The sequence below is a fragment of the Palaemon carinicauda genome, chromosome 41, assembly GCF_036898095.1.
Source record: "Palaemon carinicauda isolate YSFRI2023 chromosome 41, ASM3689809v2, whole genome shotgun sequence".
NCBI lineage: Eukaryota > Metazoa > Arthropoda > Malacostraca > Decapoda > Palaemonidae > Palaemon > Palaemon carinicauda.
The window spans coordinates 27,706,689-27,728,447 of record NC_090765.1 but is presented as its reverse complement, the minus strand read 5'-3'; the positions used below and the strand labels follow the sequence as shown (position 1 = coordinate 27,728,447).

Sequence of the window (21,759 nt, the reverse complement as noted above, 5' to 3'; positions counted from 1 at the left end):
AATTATGAGGTAATTTATAGTTGTTCCATAACCGAAATACAAACCACGCTATTTACATTGGGTTTACCTTTTAGCGTAGCTGAAATGACGAGCCAATAGTTTTTAACGAGGGTTAATTACCCCCGCGCTAGTTAGCGGGGGGTAGGGGAAGGGTAGCTTGCTACCCCTCCCCCCCCACACACACACCGGTGATTTGCTTCACTTCACTTTTGGCTCCGGCGATGAACAGACGTGTCTGTCCGTCGTCCTCGTTGACAGCCTTTAATCTTTTTTCTGCTTTTTCTCTACAGCGTGTGTGTGTGTGTTTGAAGTTGACCACCTTTGTTATTGCTATGTGTATGTGCCCTGGTATTGCCGGCCGCCCTTGTGGTACCTTTATGTCGGCCACGGATACGGATCCTCACACCCTTTGCCCGCAGTGTCGAGGCCGACGGTGTGACCAGGAAAATATGTGTAGTGAGTGCAGGGAGTGGTCTGCCTCCCAGTGGGAGAGGTTTGGCCGCCGGCGTAAGAAGAAGTCCAAGAGAGACCGTTCTCCTTCTGGGGTTGCCTTGAAGGAGGAAGGTTCTTGGGACTCTTCTTTCGTCGCCCAAACCTCCTCCGAAGCTCCCCCTTGTTCGGCTCCTAAGGAGAGTCGGCCGAGTGGTAGTGCAGGCCCTAGTTCTGTTTCCCGACCTTGGGTGGGGGGAGAGGGCGTCGCCTCCCATAGCGGGGCGGTTCCCCCTCCTCCTCCGGGGGAGGTTATTGATAATTCACTGTCTAATGATGATCTTTTACAGATTTGGGCTTCCCTGGGGCTTAAGGGCTTTCCCTCCAGGGTTGCCCTGATTGACCTTGTCCAGTTGGGGGCTGCCGTTAAGCAGTCGCGGTGATAGCAGAGGTAGACCCTCTGTCTATCGTCGACGTCGTGGTGGCAGAGGCCTCCGACGGGGCGAGGCAATGCTCTGCAGGTGCAGTTGAGGATGTTGATGCTGACGGCTCTCCTCCCCCTTCCGTACATCCTTCGAAGGGGGAAGGGAGTCCTACGGGCTCGTCTGCTGTCCAGCTTCCCTCTAAGGGCAGAGCCTTGACTGAGACTCCCCTTCGGAGGACTGATGGTCCTGATGATCTTCCTCGTGGCCGCCTTCACCGTAAGGCTCACCGTCCGCTGCGTCGCAAGGGCCTTCCATGCCCTTATAAGGGTGTTAAGAGGCGCCATTTTGGATCTTCTTCCAAAGGGGACTCTCCTCGTCGTATTCAGCCTACAGCTCCAGCTTTAGACCTCTCTGGGGATCGGTCTCCTGCTCCTGCTAGAACTTCACCTTCTGGGGACCTCGTCACCCGACGGGCAATGATCCCTTCAGGGCAAAGGGATTCTTCCCTTACACGTGCAGCGTTAGCGCACATGCGCTCTCCTGCTCGTCAATGCTCTCCTGCTCGTCAGCGCTCACCTGTTCGCCGGCGCTCTCCTGATGTTCGCCCTCCTTCTCGCCAGCGCTCTCCTGAGGACATCCTTCATCCTGTTGTTCCTGAAGAGCGCTCAGCGCGCCAGGGGTCCCCTGCTCGCCCTTCTGCAGGGTTAGCGCACAGGCGTTCTCCTGCTCGTCAGCGCTCTTCTGTTCGTCAGCGCTCTCCTGTTCGTCAGCACTCTTCTGAGGATCATCGCCCTCTTGCTCGCCAGCGCTCCCCTGTGGTCTCTGAATATCCTGCAGTCCCTGTTGGGCACCCTGCGCGCCATCAGTCTCTTGAGCGCTCTCGCGATCCTCAGCTTGTTCCTGCTCAACATCGCCCGCGTTCTCCAGTGCGTGTTTCTAAAGCACATGTTCGCCCACGCGCCCACGCTGTTCCTGTTCCTGTTCGTGAACGCGCCGCACCAACTGTTCCTTCACAGGATTTCATGCATCGCCCTCTTGCTCGCCAGCGATCACTTGCTCGCCAGCGTTCACAGACGATTCTACAATCACCTGCTCGTCAGCGATCAACTGAACATCGGCGATCTCCGAATCGCCCGCGTGACTTACCGCCTGCGCGCACGCGGTCTCCAACGCGTCGTCCCCCAGAGATTCTGGAAGGACATGGTTCGCCCTCTGCTAGCTCGCCCTCGCGCGATCGTTCACCTGCGCGTGCTACGCGCTATCGCTCGCCAACGCGTCACCATGCGACAACGCGCCATCGCTCGCCTACGCACCAGCGTTTGCCATCGCACCACCGATCGCCTGCTCTCAATCGCTCTCCCTCACGCTAACGGTCTCCTGACTAACGTCGCCAGCGATCTTCGGAGCGCTCTCACTCGCCCACGCGGCAACGTGTTCCCTCGCCATCGCACCAACGCATTCGTTCGCCGACTCGCCCATCACGCTCGTTCGCCTGTACGCCCTCGCGCCCAATCGCCTGCGCGCCCGCGCGATCACTCGCCTGCGCGACTGCTCGCCTGCGCGCCCGCGCGACCATCGTTCGCGGCGAATTTCACAGCCAGTGATAGCAGCAGGAACGCGTGTTCCCAGACAGAGCTCTGGATCGCCTCCATCTAAACGCAGGACTGTTGTGTAGGACAGGGAAGACACTGCAGAGAGGTTAGTGCGTCTTTCTTCCCCCCCTTCTTTTCAGGCAGGTCCAGTGGTGTCCACTCCGAAGGATCGCCCGATCCCTTTCCCTCTAGCGAGGATTTCGGACTCTGTGTCCGTGGAACAACAGACTTGGTTTGGTCCTCTGATGCGGGCGTTAGTGAGGGTAATGAAACCAGCACTCGCCGATCAGGGCAACAAACCAACGGCTGCCTCTCCTATGCTGAAGAGGAAGAGAGGAGTGGACTTCTTGGTGACTTCCCCCAGAGCGAAGTTGGTTCCCAAGAGGTCAGTCGGGAAGGCCCCTTCTCCTGCTCGAGCGTTTTCTCATTCTCCCGTGGACGAGGCTTTTCCGTCCTCGGGTGAGTCCAGTGAAGCGATAGTCTTCCCCTCAGCACCAAGGGGGGAGCCTTCTCTTCATGGAGGAGAACCGTCTCGTGCGGAAGGGGCTCTCCGAACCTCTTTGTTGGGATCCTGTATCCCTCCCAGGAGGGAATCCAAGGACTCCAAGACCATCCCGAAATCATCTTCGAGGATTCGCCAGGAACCCGCGGCTCCTCGAGGGAATGTCCACGCTTCACCCCAGGAAGAGATTCCGGGGACAGGAGACTTAGCTGCCAGCCCGCAAGGAGGAGATCAGCAGGAATCTGAACATGCCTTCTGGCAGGTCCTGAGCCTGATGAGGCAACTCAACGGGCTTATGGACCCCGTGATCGCCCCCCTAGAAGGCAAGGACACTATCTTGGACGAAGTGTTCGACATTCGGAAGGCCCCTAAGTCCAGTGCGGCTCTGCCCTGGTCTCGGGGTCTGAAGAGTGCCAGAGCCAGGGCCAACGCCCAGGTCGCGATTCTTGCCTCCTCCAGTCGTTCCTCTGCCGGGAACAAACTCATCCCTCCTCCTCGTCTTCAGCAGAGGAGGTATTTTGAGATCTTGGGTGAGTCTAGTCTCGCTCTTCCTCTCCATCACACCGTGGAGGAGCTGGCGAAGGGAGTTCCCCTTGAGAAGCGCTCTGCCCGGCAGGTGTCGTTCTCGGCGGCGGAGATCCTGAGCCAGGAGAAGGTCGCGAAGTGTGCCATGCAGGCCACTTCGTGGTTGGATTTTTGGCTAGGAACTCTGGGCATCCTATTGCGCTCCGAGGACTTGTCTAAGGAGACCAATAGGAAGGCCCTGGAGACCTTCTTACTCTCGGGCACCCGCTCCATCGAGTTCTTGGCGCACCAGGTCACCACCCTGTGGGCCAACACGGTGTTGAAGCGGCGCGATGCGGTGACTGAGAGATTCCATCCGAAGGTCCCCGCCGTGGATGTGTGTAGGCTCAGACATGCTTCCCTTCTTGGGGAGAGTCTGTTCGAGCCACAGGACATGGAGCGAACGGCTGAGAGGTGGAGGAAATCTAGCACGGACTCCCTCCTCCATAGGGCCCTTACAGCTCCGCCCTATAAGCCTCCAGCTCCGCTGCAACAGCAGCAGCAGCCTCGTAAGGCTCCGAAGCAGGCACCGGCAGTTAAGAAAGTGGTGTCTAAGCCCCAGCCCTTTCCAGCCAAGGTCAATAGGGGCGGCAAGTGGTCTTTGGATCCTCAGATAGCCAACAAAGTCCTGACTTTGTGGGGTTCCCCGACTGTGGACCTGTTCACGACAGCGTTGAACTTCAAGCTGCCTCTGTATTGCTCCCCAGTCCCAGACCCCAAGGCACTCTGGCAGGATGCTTTCCAGCAACGGTGGGACAACATCGACGTGTACACCTTCCCACCGTTCTGTCTGATGAGAAGGGTGCTCAACAGGACCAGACTATCGGTCAACTGTTCGATGACTCTAGTAGCTCCGCTATGGCATCACGCGGAATTGTTCCCGGACCTTCTGCAGCTCCTGACGGAGCTCCCGAGGGAACTTCCTCCACGACACGTGCTTCTCAGACAACCCCACTCCGACGTCCCTCACAAGGCCGTGGCCTCGCTTCGGCTTCACGCCTGGAGACTATCCAGCGTCTCCTCACGGAGAGAGGCTTTTCGCAACAGGTTGCGGAGAGAATGTCTCGGCACCTGCGAAGGTCCTCTGAGGGAGTCTACCAGGCGAAGTGGAGAGTCTTTTGTGGTTGGTGTCGTGGGAGGGGTATCTCTCCACTCGATGCCACTATTCCAGCAATAGCGGACTTCCTCGTTTATCTGCGGGAGGAAATGCGCCTTTCCGTCTCGGCAGTGAAAGGTATCGCTCAGCCTTAAGCTTGGCCTTCAGGCTGAAAGGCGTGGATATTTCTTCCTCGCTAGAACTCTCTCTACTCATACGTAGCTATGAGCTTTCCTGCCCCCAGTCGGAAGTGAGACCTCCTCCTTGGAACGTGGTTCGGGTCCTCAGGGCTCTTAAGAGACCTCCCTTCGAACCATTACACCAGGCCTCCGATCGCCACCTGTCTTGGAAGACGGCTTTCCTACTCGCTTTGGCTTCGGCCAAGTGGGTTAGTGAACTTCATGGTCTCTCGTACGACATCGCCCATTCAAGGGGATGGGGGGAGGTAACGTTCAGGTTCGTCCCTGAGTTTGCAGCCAAGACTCAGAATCCTGGAGTGCCGGATCCTTGCTTCGACTCTTTCAGGATCGCGAGTCTCCGCTCTGTAACAAGCGACCCAGACCAGCTGCTACTATGCCCAGTGAGGTGTCTGAGGCACTACTTGAAGAGAACGGCTGCAGTCCGTCCTCAAGTGCGAGCTTTGTTTGTGAGCACAGGCAGGACTAAGAGGAGGGTCACCAGGAACACCATCTCAGCTTGGATTTGAAGGGTTATCCACCATGCCTTGAATCCAGACCCTCCTCTGTCACGTCGCCCTAGGGCACACGATGTCAGGGGTGTTGCTACGTCCCTGGCCTTCAAGAAAAACTTCTCTGTGACGCAGGTACTTCAAGCTGGGGTCTGGAAGCATCAGACGACCTTCACAGCCCACTACTTGCAAGACGGGACCCACAGGAGCCTCGATACGTTTTCTATCGGCCCTGTGGTGGCTGCACAACAGCTGGTCTAACCTCAGGCTCCTTTATGGACAAGTAGCAGTAGGTTGAGGGCGTTGTTTACCCCGGTCTTAGTCCCTGCGTGAATGAAAGAGTATGTCTGACCCTTACTTCTTTCTTCATTCTCCCCTCTCTTGGGGAAGCAGCATCCTGGTCCTCGCAGAGCTGACCTCGACCCTTTACAGGTAACCCATGCTTCTTTTTGCTCCTAGTATTAAGCTTAATACTGTTGCGTCCCCCATACCTTGACGAGGTGGTATTGGGAACGTCCTATCCTAGATTCCTATCTAAAGGTCTCAAGGTCAACTTCATAGGACGAGTCACACTTTCCTCCACACACTACTTATGCAGGCCACTCGTTCCTAGCGATGCTAGGAACTTGTGAGGTGCAGGGGCTCCTTTTCTCAAGTGCTGCTCACTGGGATTGAGCCCCTGGGCAAAGCCGAAGTCAGTAAGGCTGGGGACTTTCCACCCTTCCTAAGGGGTAAGTCACCCAATGTAAATAGTGTGGTTTGTATTTCGGTTACGGAACAAATGACAAATTCGAAGATAATTTGTATTTTTCCTAACCATACAAACCTTAGCTATTTACACATATTTGGCCGCCATCCCTGGCCCCCAAGTCAAGTCCTACCTCTAAGTGAAGTGAAGCAAATCACCGGTGTGTGGGGGGGTGGGAGGGGTAGCAAGCTACCCTTCCCCTACCCCCCCGCTAACTAGCGCGGGGGGTAATTAACCCTCGTTAAAAAACTATTGGCTTGTCATTTCAGCTACGCTAAAAGGTAAACCCAATGTAAATAGCTAAGGTTTGTATGGTTAGGAAAAATACAAATTATCTTCGAATTTGTCATTTTTTCACTAGTATAATACACAACCTTGAGTAAATGCTTCAAGTACCTGTAATGTATACTTCCCGCCTCATCCACCCTACAAGCCTTTGGTAAAGGTCAAAGTGGCTACTTGGTGAGCCGGCAGGGTGATGTGCGTGGCTTTCTTGCTACCCATCAGTAACTACCGATACCTTATTATGAATTTTAACAGCTGGGTTCCAGCTTACTTGAATCATACTCCTTTGTTCCTATGCTAGTGCAAACCCTCATCCATATATAATTGTTTACTCTAAATTACAGTATATGGTTATGATCAGAAAGAAAGAATTCTTGGGATGCTGATAACAGTGTGTGGTTATAATAACGTCCCAGTTCAATTCAAGTTCCTGTTCTTAGGTACTGACATTCTCAATAGCATTAGCAAGAGGGGTATAAGGAAAACCGTAGTTTGTATACAGAAGTAAGAAATAGTGAAATAGTGTTTTGTATAGGATTTCTCGTATTATTTGCCTACTTTTTAAAATTTAGTTGCTTATTTCAGGATCTCATATTACCTTGAAGGCATGTCCGTAATTCTTTCATCTGAAAATGGTGTGGTGGTTGATCATGAAGCATGGATCGTCAAGATGTATAAGGACAACTTTGCCTCAATTATGCAGAAACCAGGAAAAGAATGTAAAAATTTTCATCAACTTTTTGATCTCAGGACACCATTTCTAATGGTTAGTATTCTTTACAGTACAGGTAGTCGTCAACTTATGACAGTGATAGGGACCAATTTCGACTTATGACAAACTAAAAAAAATTAAGTTTCCGTAGATTTGACATGATGCGTCATGATTCGGCAATCATCTTGATCATATTTTATCAATATTTTCTTACTGTTTATCATCATTTCATTTTCTTGTTCCATAGGATATCATATGCTTTATTAATGCATTTTTGTTTTCTATTTTTCGATTACAAAATCATTTTACCAATCAAGAATTACTTGATATTTGTTTACCTTTGGTTATGATCAGGTGATCTGAAGGTCCCGCTACCGCATGGAAAGATGGCATACATACGAATGGCGTATTTTTTATATAATTTCTTACCTCATTCGAAATATATTCATGATGGATATTACAGCAGCACCAATATGTTACAGGAAATCACATTTTTTCTACAGTTTGTTTTAACCATTATTATTAGTTATCGTGCAAAATCGTTTTCGCTCTTTTTCCTGTGTGTATGTGTGTGTGCCCGTGTGCATACAGGTAGTTAATTTTTAACGCTTCATACATTATTTGATTTTTAGTTCATTATCAAGCCTTCATATTTTATTAGACAATATTTTGTTTAATTGTGGTGTATTAAAGTATGTTTATATTCTAATTTTCAATTTCTTAAGCATTTCATACTCAACAAATACTCTTGACTTACTTTCCGTTGACATCAGTTGATCTCAAGGTCACACTGCCGTATTGCAATTATGCACACATATAGTACGAATAACTCGGAGTTATATAATTTTCTTAATATTCGAAATCTCTTCATAAGTAATATTACAGCGGTACTTAACAACTCAAGATTTGCAGATGACATAGTTGTGCTTAGTGAATCATGGGAGGAATTACAAAACATGAGAGAATATTTGAATTGAGGAGGCAGAAATGTAGGGCTAAAAATGAATTTGAGTAAAACTAAGATAATGTTCAATGAAAATGCAGACAATAAATAAGAGTTATGGACAAGCCTCTAGAGATTGTTAATGAATATACGTACTCAGGACAGATAGTAAGTGTTTCCCCAGGACACGAGACTAAAGTTAAAAGAAGGATAAGCATGGGATGGAGAGCATTTGGTAAACAAAATGTGATTGGGAAAAGTAAAATGCCACTCTCTCTAAAAAGAAAAGTATTTAATGAGATGGTCCTACCAGTATGAACTTATGCATCAGAAACTTGGAGACTTATTAAAGCCTTAGAGCATAAAGAATAATGATGGGAATAACACTAAGAGAGAGAAAAAGAGCAATATTGATGCAAGATCAAACTAAAGTAGAGGATATTCTAATATGTAAGAAAAAGAAATGGATATGGACAGAACATAAAATGAGAATGTCAGACAATAGATGGACATTAAGAATAACAGAAGGGGTCCTTAGAGATTGAAAAAAGAAGCAGTGGAAGGAAGAGAAGACGATGGATTGACGAACTAAGAAATTTTGCAGGTGTAGACTGGCACAGAAAATCCATGTGCAGACAAAAGTGGAAGAACATATTTGAGGCCTTTTTTTCTGCAGTGGACTAGTAGTGGCTGATGATGTATATTAAACTGTACATGTATATATCTATATTATATTTGTTCCGTAACTGAAATACAAACCACGCTATTTAATATGGGTTATTACTTTCGCGTAGCTGAAATGATGAGCCATTAGAATGCCCCCCCCCCCCCCCCCCCCCCCCCCCCCCCCCCCCCCGCCCTCACACACCTGTGTGATGAGCTCACTTTACTTTTGGCTCGGGCGGTGAGTGGACGTGTCCGCTCTCACCCTCGCTTTTTGACAGCCATTAATGCTGTTTGTCAACTTTTTCTTACACTTGTAATATATATATATAAACATTCTTTATGTTTATGTATATATTTTTGTATATAGAAATGTAGTAAGTTTTCTTTTCAGTGTTTGTGCTGTGTGGTAGTGTACAACAACGACGCTGGTAGTGCTAGGCCACCACGGTTTCTCGTCATGGGGCGCGGGCTCTCCCCCTTGGTCCTTCGGTCGTTTCCTTTGGCTTTTCGTTAATTCGTCCGTCGTGGGGAATCGTCATCATTGGACTTTCTTCATTCATCTTTTATCTTCGCTGTTCCTCCTTTCCTATGGGGAACTTGGTTTCTCAGCGAAGGGAATGTGAGACTTTAGTTTGACTACGTTCTCTCTCTCTACTCGAGGTCGTTCACCCTTTACTACTACTACGTACTATTAAGGAAACTTCTTTCCCGTTGCCGGCTGAGTTGCTTTTCCGTTTTTATTTGCCTCAATTATTTTTATGAAATGTAATTGTATTTTTAACTTTTCAGCTTCTGGGGAACACTTCCCTTCGGGGTTCAGTGGTTCTTACTATTTGTGAACATTCAAAAATCAGTTACTGTACATAATTATAATTGTTATAATTCTGTTTTTTGTTAAAGTTCTCCGCCCTCCCCCCTTCTCCCGTGAATGTCAGTGGGGGAGGAGGGCGCATACAGTACTTAATTTTTAATTCTTATGTTTTGCTATTCCCTCGGGGTTACTCAGCGGAGTTCCTCCCGGGAGAATCTCTGTTAAATAATTGTTTAACCTTATTTTCCCAGTTAACTATGCAGTTTTTCTTCGTTTGACTGAAGTGTGTCAACGAAGTAGAGCTGTCCTGTTTATGCCTGGGGAGTCTGCTGTCGCTGCCGTCTCTCTAGGACATCGTCTTGGGCGTTATCCCTTCTCTTAGAAGTTCTCCCGTGAAAACTGTCAGCTCTTCAGTTCATCTTAGAACGATAAGGAGGTTCGCCTCCAGGGGTAGGTAACTTCCCTTTCGAGGGAGGTTCCCTTCCCAGGTGTGAGATCTTCCCCCTTTAGAGGGGGAACTTCTCATACTCTAATTTTCCTGGTCTTTAGGCGGTTGCTCTTGGTGCTGAGCTACCGCTCTTGTAACCATGCTCAAGGGGCTGAGCGATTGCAAGGCCGGTCCATGGAGCTTCCTGTGACTATGCTCTTGGGGCTGAGCGGTCTCTTCTGTAGCTATGCTCAAGGGGCTGAGCAGCTGCAGGTTCAGTCTTGACCTCTCTCGATCGCGAGGGAGGCCACTCATAAAGGCTCCCCTTCGAAGGATTGCTCCTTATAGGGCAGCTTGCTGACCCTATGCCCCTTAGGGGCAACATCACCAGTGTCTTCAAGTCTCTTCTACTAAGTGTTCACCTCTCTCGTTCGTGAGAGAGGCCACTCATAGAGACTCCTCTTCGGAGGATTGTTCCTGATTAGACCAGCTTGCTGTTCAGTCACTAACACTTCGGTGTTTAGTGACAGGGAGACTTCGGTTTCTCGTTACGCTGACTCTTCGGGGTCACGTAACTTAGTTACGTTGATCCCTTGGGCTCTCGTAACTTTAGTCACTAACACTTTGGTGTTTAGTGACAAGGAAATTTTGGTTTCCCATTACGCTGACCCTTCAGGGTCTCGTAACATTAGTTACGCAGAACCCTTGGGCTCTCGTAACTTTAGTCACTCCAACACTTCGGTGTTTAGTGACAGGGAAATTTCGGTGTCTCGTTGCGCTGACCCTTCGGGGTCTCGCAACTCAGGCTACCTTAGGCCTTTGGTCTTTCATGCCCTTAGTCCTCTGATCCTTCGGGGTCTCGTTCTCCTAGACCTGCTGACCTGCCGTCTCCATTCCTGGCTGCTGACGTGCTGTGGGCGCCCACGCCCCCCGTTATCCAACGGACACCGATCCCTTCGGGGCAAAGGGGCTTTCTCACATTGTAAGTAAGTCCCTTAAGCGCCAGGTATCCCCTGAGCTCGCCTGCTGGTCCTGCTTTTCCTGAGACTGCTATCCAGAGACACCCTGTTCCAGGCACTGCTCGCCAACATTCCCTGCGCATTGGCACACATCGTTGGAGTTCCTGAGATAGCGCACAGGCGCTCACCAGTGGTTCAGCCTGCAGTGTCTCCAAGTCTCTTCTACGAAGGGCACCTCTCCCGTTCGCGGGAGAGGTGTCTCATAGAGACCACTCCTCGGAGTATCGAGCAGTACTTCCAGCGTGGATCGTTGGCTCTGGACTCAGAAGCAGACCTGCCTGATCGTCCTGTCAGCTGATCCTTCAACCTAGCGCACAAGCGCGCGCGCTAGCGCCGACAATCTTCTTATGTGTGCAAGTGTTGACGATCTTCTTTCAAGCGCTAGCGCTGACGATCTTTCAAGCGCTAGTGCTGACGATCTAATTTTCAAGCGCTAGCGCTGATGATCTTCTTTCAAGCGCTAGCGCTGACGATCTTCTTTCAAGCGCTAGCGCTGACGATCTTCTTTCAAGCGCTAGCGCCGACAATCTTTTTATGCGTGCAAGTGTTGACGATCTTCTTTCAAGCGCTAGCGCTGACGATCTTCTTTCAAGCGCTAGCGCTGACGATCTTCATACGCGCGTAAGCGCCGACGATCGTCCATTTTATTGGCGCACAACCGCCATCGATATTCTGTCGAGCGCTAGTGCTGATGATCTTCATACGCGCGTAAGCGCCGACGATCGTCCGCGCGCGGGCACCGATGGTTTCCCGCGCGCACTTGCTGACCTTCTAACGCGTGCAAGCGCCGACGATCTTCTTATGCGCTCAAGCACCGACGATCTTCTTACGCGCGGAGCGCCGACGATCTCTTCCGTGCGCCAACAAACTCGTACGGGCGCGCTGATAGCCGCACGCACGAGTGCCAACATTCTGGTTCGCACGGACTCTTCATTCTGATCCTGCTCGTCAATCTGATTCCTGCGCACCCTATGAAGTCTCGCGCGCGCGAGCATTTCAACAGTCGCGCGCGACCCCTGCGTATTTCCCATCACACGAGTGCCAGCGCTCTCCCTAGCACAATCGCCAACACCCTCCCCCGCCTGAGGCTGCCGGAAAACGTGCTGTAAGGTCACCATTGCCACTTTTCTCCCCCCCCCCCAAGCACAGAACAGTGTGCTTGCCGGAGGGGGGAAGGATCCAGAAAGGTCCAGGGACTTGCCGTCCTTATCTTTTTACAGGCCACTTCTCCTCCAGAGGGAGTGTCTGACAACGCAATCGTCGGCCGGAAGCCTGGTTTGGGACTGTAATCAGAGCGGTAGCACTGGCTTTCAAGCTGTTCTCTCTGAATGGAGCCACAAATCCTTGGCTGCAACCACTCCCCCGAGTTCGGACGAGGTAACTTCTCCGAGGACGTAGCTGTCCCCTCGTAAGTCTTCGAGGCAGGTACTCTCCCCCCTCAAACTTTTCTCCTTCACTTTTGGCCGAAGTTTTCCCACCCTCAGGAGAGTCACGGGAGGTGAGACATTCCCCAATCACACCATTGAGGGAAACCCCACCTCGCGCGATATGTTTTCTCGAATAAAGATAGAGAAGAGCCTGCCTCCGTCGTTGGAGTCCTGCATCCCTCCCGGGAGGGAGTCAAGGACTCCAAAGAAATACCGGGAGTCTTCTAGCACCAAATCTTCAGGCTCAGACATTCTTCGTTATGGGAACGAACCTGTTTGAGCCTAAGGACATGAAGCAGGCGGCTGAGAGGCGTAGGAAGTCACCGAGACTCCCTTCTATATAGGGCTTTGACATTCAAGCACTATAAACCAGCACCTCAGCAGCCACGTCCTACCAAATTAACGGCAGCTAAGACAGTGGGATCTAAGCCCTCTCCGGTCAAGGACAAGAAAGGCAAAAAGTTCCCCAGGGGAGGAAAGAATCCTTGAAGGGGCAACCGAGGCCGTAAACGCTAGGATTGACAGTTCCCCTGCATGTCTGCCAGTGGCGGGATACCTACAAGGTTGCGCAGACAGGTTGCAGCAACTCAGGGCCGTTTCCTGGACGATTTCTGTAAGCAGTCAGGGATATCACGTCCTGTTCACAACATCTCTACCTCCCCTGAGGACGTATCCGGTGTCATTTAGCACCCTTGCCTTTGGATCAGCAAGGGGGCGAACTCTGTGGGCAGAGGTCCAGATTAAAGAATACTTCGGTCAGCATGGAGACCGCAGACACAGTCAGTCTGGCTGTAAATCGCAAGACTTCTTGTGTTTACTGGACCTGAAGGCCGTGTACTTCCAGATCCCAGTCCATCCATCTTCAAGGAAGTACTTAGGATTCAGCATAGACAACAAGGAGTACCAGTTCAAGGTGCCATGTTTCGGTCTCTCCACAGCACCACAGGGTTTCACCAGACTGTTCACCCTAATTTCATCATGGGCACTCAGGATTGGCTTCCGTCTCCTCCGTTATCTGGATGACTGCCTGATCCTAGCAGACACGGAGTCATTCCCTCTTTGACACCGAGACAAACTTCTTTGGCTTTGCCTGGATCTGGGGATCATGGTAAGTCTCAAGAGGTCCGCTCTGCTGCCCAATCAATGACTGGTTCACCTAGGTCCAGGGAACATGGTTTGAATTCTCAGGCCTCTTAGGAGGCCTCCCTACAATCCATTTTGCCAGGCTTCAAATCGCCACCTAACTTGGAAGGCGGTGTTCCTACTAGCTTTGGCCTCAGCCAAGCGAATCAGTGAACTTCATGGTCTCTCGTATGACATCGCCCATGCAAGGGGATGAGTGGAGGTAACGTTCAGATTCGTCTCTGAGTTTGTGGCTAAGACACAGAATCCGGGAGTGCCGGATCCTCGATTCAACTCTTTCTGGATTTCTAGTCTTCGTTTTGTAACAGATGACCCAGACCATCTCCTACTGTGTCCAGTAAGGAGTCTGAGGTTATATCTCAAAGAACGGCTGCATTCGTCCCCAAGTGCAAGCTTTGTTTGTGAGCACTGGGAGAACAAAGAGGAGGGTCACCAAGAATACCATCTCCGCATGGATTCGTAGGTGATCCATCTGTTCCTGAATCCTGACCCTCCTCCGTCATGTCGCCTTTGAGCGCATGATGTCAGGGTTGTAGCTACGTCCCTGACCTTCAAGAACTTCTCAGTGGCGCAGGTTCTACAAGCAGGGGTGTGGAAGCGTCAGACGACCTTCACAGCCCACTACCTGCAAGACGTGACACACAGGAGGCTCGATACGTTCTCTATCGGCCCTGTGTTGGCTGCACAACAGCTGGTCTAACATCAGGCTCCTTAATGGACAGGTAGCAGAGGGTTGGGGGCATTGTTACCCGGTCTTAGTCTGCATGAATGGAAAAATTTGTCGGGCCCTTATTCTTTTCTTCATCCTCTCCTTCCTTGGAGAAAGCAGCATCCTGGGTTCTCTGCATAGCTGACCTCAAACCTCTGCAGGTAAACCATGCTTCCTTGTGTTCTTAGTATTAAGTTAATACTGTCACGCCCCCATACCCTGACGAGGTGGTATTGGGTGTCCTAGCCTAAAGTTTTCCATCTAAAGAGCTTCAGGTCAACTTCCTAGGACGAGTCACACATAATCCTTCATACACAGCTTATGTAGGCCGCAGCCCTTGCGTAGCAAGGTGCGAGCGAGGTGCAGGGACTCCTTATTGTTGAGTACTGACACACTCAGATAATGAATCCCCGGGCAAAGCCAAAAGCCAGTATGGCTGGGGACTTTCCACCCTTCCTAAGGGTTGAGTCACCCATATTAAATAGCGTGGTTTGTATTTCAGTTACGGAACAAATGACAAATTCGGAGATAATTTGTATTTTTTTTAACTATACAAACCTCAGCTATTTAATCAAACTTGCCCACCAGCCGTGTCCCCCGTGATGTCCTACCTCTAGGCAAAGTGAGCTCATCACACGAGTGTGTGAGTCGGGGGAGGGGGGTGTTGTTTAGCAAGTAACACCCCCCCCCCCCCGCTAACTAGCAATGGGGGTAGTAAACCCTCGTTGAAATTTTAATGGCTCGTCATTTCAGCTATGCGAAAGTAATAACCCATATTAAATAGCTAAGGTTTCTATAGTTAGGAAAAATACAAATTATCTCCGAATTTGTCATACTACAGTATACATGTATTCTGTATTGTATATATATATATTATCAGTAGCTGTTGATACTAAGATGCAAGACAAAGGCCTCAGACATGTCATTCCACTCCCGTCTGTTTATGGTCTTTCTATGCTAGTCTATACCAGCAAATTTTCTTAGCTCGTCAATCCATCATCTTCTTTTCCTTCCCCTGCTTCATTTCCAATCTCTAGGGACTCATTCTGTTACTCTTTTTGTCCATCTATTATCTGTCATTCTCATTATAGTATAGGGGGTCCTCGACTTACGACGTTGATACACCAGCAGTGGCTTCAGTTTGAAGTCGCCAGCAGCATTTCCCATAAAAAGTAAAGTTAGCCTCTCCTTGCTGGCTTTATGACCGGGTGCTGACTTCTCTTCCTTTGCTATGTATGTGTGGTTAGGCATACGCTTCCAAAATAAACCTGTCTCGTCCATGTTGAACACTTGATAAGCAGAATAACCCCCCTCCCTAATTATCTCGGCCAATGCTTTAGGAAATTCTCTTGCTGCTTTCTCATCCCCACTAGCAGCTTCACTTTGCACTTTAAGATTATGGTAATTGGCCCGAGCCTTAAATCGCATAAACCAACCCCTACTAGCTGAAAACACTTCACTTTCACTTTCTTTCCCCCCTTTCTTTTTCAACGCTTCAAACAATCTTTTCACCTCCTGAATCACCATAAGGCTCACCGGAATACGCCGTTGATTTTGATCTTCCAACCAAAGCACCAATAATCTTTCCATTTCAATAATTAAACCACTATGCTGCTTGGTTATCACTGTTGATTTCATAGGAGCAGATCCTTTTACATGTTCAACGATGCGCTCTTTATCCTTAAGAATGGTAGCCACGGTCGAACGACTAAGGCCAACGACCGGCCAATGTTCGTTACATTTCACCATTTTTAGATCTCTTAATAATGTCTAATTTCACTTCCATGGTGATGGTCTTTCTTTTCTTTGATGCACTACCATCAAAAGAATCTGCCTTACACTTTGGAGCCATAACGAAGGGCAAAAAGTTAAAAAAAAAATGATCAAACACGTGAGAGAGAACCGAACCGGCGTATCACTGTAACTGAGTAACGTGACTGACTCCGTCTTCCTCGCCCACAACCGAAACAAAGCGTATCATTCGCTGCGCGCTAGAAATAGTTCGCAATTGTTTACGTCGCTTACGACGCTAACAACGTAAGACGGAACGACGCTTAATATTATTTTTTATATTTTTGGGGGCGCATTCGTAACCCCAAATCAGCGTTAAGTCGGGACCATCATAACCCAAGGATTCCCTGTACTGTATATGTCCTGGCCATATATATATATATATATATATATATATATATATATATATATATATATATATATATATATATATATATATATATATATATATATATATATATATATATATATATATAGATAGATAGATAGATAGATAGATAGATAGATAGATTGATTCACAAGGTTTATCTTTAATAACTACTCAACCACAAACATTAATTAAGATACTGTGCTGTTATGTACATACCGTACTGTATATCTATCAAATTCAGATTCATTCTTAAACCTGTAAATTTTCCATACTGATTCTGTTGCTCCATCCTTAAATTTTGCTGGCTCCATATATATTAATTCCAATTTTTGTTTATCTCCTTGCACTCTAATGCTAATTTCATGTTTTATCAAACTCATTTCTCCTAATTGGATGCTGAACTATTCTTGTCTAACATTTCCTCTCCAGGTCAAGTTTCTTGCTATTTGTTTCCATTCCAATTCTTCCCATTACGTCTGCCAGCTAAGGTAACAAACCTTCCATCTTAATTTTCTTCCAAAGTACAATTATAAATACAATATTCCTTATTACTATGTATTTCAAGTCAAGCCCAATTTTTGAATATTTATAGAAGATTTATTCCATCTCCATTTACCCCTGGAGTTCTATACTTACTATCTATGTATGTCATCTTTCTCAGTTATCTGTGCATTTGAATTTCATAAAACAACCCTCTTTCTCTTTTTCCAAGCTATTTAGACAGATTTATACTTGCTGGAACATACACTGAATCTCATTCTTTTCCATTCCATGACAATCTACACTAAGTATCGCAACTTTTCCTCCTGTTAATTTAGTCTTATAGGGTTACATATGATCTTTGAAAGGACAAGTTTTTAGCTCTCATCTGTTGTTATGATATATCTCTCTCTCTCTCTCTCTCTCTCTCTCTCTCTCTCTCTCTCTCTCTCTCTCTCTCTCTCTCTCTCTCGTATATCCATGAAATGTGTACCCTTTGTTTGTTATTTGTTAATAGCATAAAATAGTGATAGTAACATTTTTCATATTCTAGGATGGCCAGGCTGAAAAAATTGCAAGGGAGATGGAAAGTACAACCAGCAGTGTTGAGCCGCCAAAGAAAAGGAAGAGAATTACCAAAGGTATGTGTTTAATGTTGTCTCTTTTTCCAGATTGGCAGGTGCTTACCTTAAAACGTTTAATATTGCTCAGTAGGTTAGATAGAGCGAACTTCTTTAAGAGAAAATTAATATATGATAAATAAGTCTTAGCAAGACCAGCTTATTAAGTGGGTTTGTTGAATGCTCCCTGTTAATTTTTCTAGTGGATTTTGCAGACTGCAGTAAGTATTTCTTACATACACCATTTCTGGGTCGACCTGTGGCGGCCGGTGAAAAGAGTCCTTCTTATATATCTTTTCTGATAAAACCTTCCAATTATACCAGAGAAAGATAAAAGCATGGAATGCTGAGGTTACAACCCTCGCGCGAGCACCTTTTGGGTGTCGTGTATAAAGCAAAGGCGCGTGAAATCCACTATTCACAGGTTGTCTTCCATTTAGTTAATTCCTTCGTCAAAGGGATGGGCCGATACAAAGGCCCTAGCCAACCCCCAGCGCCACACCACCCACACCACTACGCGAGCGCCATCTGAACTACATCCTTCTTTTTGGACTCTTAAGTGTTGAATTTTTTTGTGGTGCTCTCGGCCTTTTTTATCAATCGTGGATTTATTTTGTCATGTCCGAAGCTCCATCTTCACACATTCCAATGTTAAGTACCATAGTTTGTTTTGACAGCTTTTTATAGTACCGGGCTTTTGTTTTATATCCAGTATAGTCTGTTTTATTATTCCCTTCTGGCCCTTCACGGCGGCCATTGTTTGTTCACTTGTTTGGGAATTCATCTTTGTCTGCCCGTTTAGTACTCTGTCACTTAGGTTCTTGGTTAAGTCCCTGGCCTTATGCCTTTAGAACCGTTATTATTTTTGTGTTTTTATGCTCATGGTACTTTTTGCTAGTAGTCCAGCCTACGAACGAGATAGCGATCTAACTTTGTTATTGTTTAGTACCCGCCCCTCCGAGGCGTTTGTCACTCGACTGTGCTATTTATTTTAATTTTTAGCAGATGCTATTCTTCGTTCGTAGTCTTATCTTGATGTACATTTTTTATTTTATACGTTTATAATAGTGTTGTGTGATTTTTAGTCCTGATATTGTGTCCAAGAGAGCGAGAGCTTGGGGTCCCCGTTTTCTGTTCGCAGTCACGAGTTACCCCTTTCTCTCGTTTTCTTTCTTAGCTCCGTTGGGTGAGCGGATTTCCCGTTTTCCGTTTTGTGCGTTCAACGGGTTCTCCCTCCCTCACCTCTCCCCCTCTGGGTGGATGATAACTTACGAGTTATTTATTTTTGGTGACTTTTCAATTGTTAGCGTTATTTTAGGTCCGTGTTTCGTCCTCTCCCCGTTACGGCTCGGGAGTAGTTATGAACGTTTTCCACTCCGCCTTGAGTTCTACTCCGCCATGAGGGATTCTCAATGACTCGTTCTATTGTTATATTTTTAAATTGTTTACTACATGGGACGGGCTTCATATTGTTTAGATACGACCCTCCGGTGGCCCTTACTACGGTCTCAGGCCACGGCCATATCCACAATAGCCATTGTTATTACAATTGTGTTGATTTTGCAGACTGCAGTAAGTATTTCTTACATACACCATTATATTCCTTAACTGTTTTAATTATTATGATAAACAAGTTTTTTGTCGTAAATTATTTCTTGGGAAAGGCATTGAAAGAAAAAAGAATGATACTATTGTATCATGAACAAAGTAATTAGATTAGCAATACTGACTTTTAGTCAGTTGTAAACAAACAAATTTCTTTTATGTATTAAAAATAAAATTTGTGTATAACATTACATAGTATATTTGCAAAGAGAAATATATTCAAGGATTAATATAAAAGAAAGGTACCTGTAATTATGGTTTTTGCTTCTATTAGATGACTGATTCAAGTTCTTTTTATTTTGCCATGATGATGATTTGGGTGAATGTGTAATGTCATTCCATTATGTACATACAGTATATATCACTAGATATCGTGCTGCTAATAAATGTTTTGATAATTATATCTTTACTGTAGATAAGATTTAATGTAGTATATTCACAAGCATAATGCCATACAAAATGGGTTGTCAAGATATTCAAGTTAAAGGAAATTAAAATATTACTCTTGTAATTGACTTTACTTGGAGCTATGTGTAAAGAACATTGACTTTTTATGGCTAAAATTGTGATGATTTTTCTGTGACACTTTCTTTTCTTTGAAAAGATGCACATTAGTGCACTAGTATTATTCAGAGGTTAATTGTACACTGTACCATAAGTATAGTTGCCATTCAGTATTTAATTTTTTATATATTTAACAATTACATATTTTAATAAGTATAAATAATTTCATAAGGCACATCCGGAAAAGATACATGAGGAGTATTTCCAGGTAGAAATTAGAGAGAAAGGCTTCCATTTCACATACTTACAGGTACTGAAAATATAATTTATTCCAGTTATTGCTTGTAACACTGTTGTTGATTACTACAATATCTTTGTTTGTTCACAAGTGTGTTCATACACTATGCTAGCTGGTCTTTATATATAACATTTTGATAGACATTTTCTTCTACAATTATACAAATATTCCGTCATTTAAAATAAGGAAACGCCTTCATTGAAGAAGGAACGGTCGTTAAATTCCTTAGGTCTAAAGGTTTAAAAGGTCACTCATGAATAACAGAGGCAAAGGATAGTGATATTGCCCTAGAGACTGACCATATATATTGTACATATGATCAATGCCCGAGCTCCCATTCCACCCGAACTAGGACCAAGGAGGGCCAGGCAATGGCTGCTGATGACTCAGCAGGTAGACCTATAGGTTCCCCAAACCACCATCCTTAGCTCACAAGGATGGAGGGGTTGCAGACAATAAAGAAACTATCGAATTTAAACGGGATTGAACCCCAGTCTGGCTAGTGCCAGGCAAGGATGTTTCCAATAGACCGCCAAAATGAGGTAATTAATGAATTAACGACAGGCGGAATCTCTCCACTTTGTCTTCGGCTGCAATAAGTGGGTACATACTGCTGTGACCTAATGAAAGGCTTTGATCTTTTTCTTCTACTTCTCAGGAAGTGAGCACTGGCTGTTGTTACGGTACAGTATATGTGATAGATGTAAAGCAAGAGATTTGTACTTACTAGGAAAAGGTTGAATGCTGCAACTGGTTAATGGCTAAACTTGTTGATCCATACTATCTCTGTGCGAGGAAGTCTTGAACCTCCTCCTTTCCCTCATCAAGTGTGGCTGCTACCGTGGCACCTTTTATACGCCCCTAGCGTTGTCCCTGGCGAGTATGCGTAAGGAGCGAGGAGATCTCCGTATCTGTGTCAGTGGGTTTTTCAGGTCCTGATGATATGTGAAGATCCCCAGTGATTGCTGCACCCCAACAGAGGCTGGAAACTCTCCTTCTGTTGCCATGCAGACCGCCAATGACAAGTTTGACCTAAGGAAGTCTTGGACCTCCTTGGTTCTGGTAGGTATACCCATTATGTCTTTGTCAAAGGATCTGGAAGCTCCCCTGGTGCCAGTGTTTCCTGTGGTGATCCCATTGATGAAGGGTGGGGGTGATGTAACCGCAGTGGTGGTTCTTTAGTTGATCCCTTAACCCAAAAGGACTTAAGGCTCACTCCTCTGTAAGAGTGCCATTGCCTTTAGGAAAGAACGCTCCAGCACAAGTTGGTGCCACTCCCAAGGTTGGGTGTAAGTTGCCTTCAGGGTCAAAATCATCAGTGCATGTGCCTGATGTTATCCTATTTGTCAGCCTGTGGTTCTAGGGCCCATAGTCCCCTCCCTCTCTGTGTCTGTGTTACAAACCCCAGAGATTGTGACTACTTCCTCCCAGGTGATAGTGTTCCTCAGTGGTCGCTCAAACTTTGACTCATGTGCTTGCAGAGCTTGAGGTAAGCATTGTTAAGAGGAAGAAATAAGTTTTTTCTGCCTCCTCCTCCAGCTCCTCTTCCTCATCCTTTTCGTCTTTTGGCAGATTCTTACACTTTCTAAGAAAAGGAGGAAGAAATCAAAGAAATTCAGGAAGCTCAGTTGTAGTTGTAAGGAAAGGGCTCCTTACAACACCACCTCACTTTTCAGGGTGTTGTAGAACTTTTGTAGTCACACCCCTATGTTTTGTTCTTCTGGGGTCGGTGCACGTTGCCTGGGCTGTGACCCCATGTCATGTCCCTGTACCACGATCCATGTTTCCCCATGTACCCTGGTAATCAGGCAGGCCAAAGGTGCGTGGCCCCATTCACCGTTTTTTGGTTGGATGTACTTCAGCACCATCCCTCACCTTTACTACCTAGACGGTGGACTCCTGCTC

The 21,759-nt window shown here is 46.9% G+C and overlaps 1 protein-coding gene across 4 annotated transcripts in view; it reads left to right on the top strand.

The window, feature by feature from the left end:
* Mettl4 (Methyltransferase like 4) overlaps positions 1–21,759 on the top strand; it is a 187,138-nt gene that overhangs the window by 124,051 nt on the left and 41,328 nt on the right. For all 4 annotated transcript variants that reach the window (XM_068364414.1, XM_068364413.1, XM_068364416.1 and 1 more), the window contains 2 exons: positions 6,915–7,095; positions 17,381–17,468. In XM_068364414.1, coding sequence (XP_068220515.1) covers positions 6,915–7,095; positions 17,381–17,468 — 269 coding nt within the window. The remainder of the gene's footprint in view (positions 1–6,914; positions 7,096–17,380; positions 17,469–21,759) is intronic.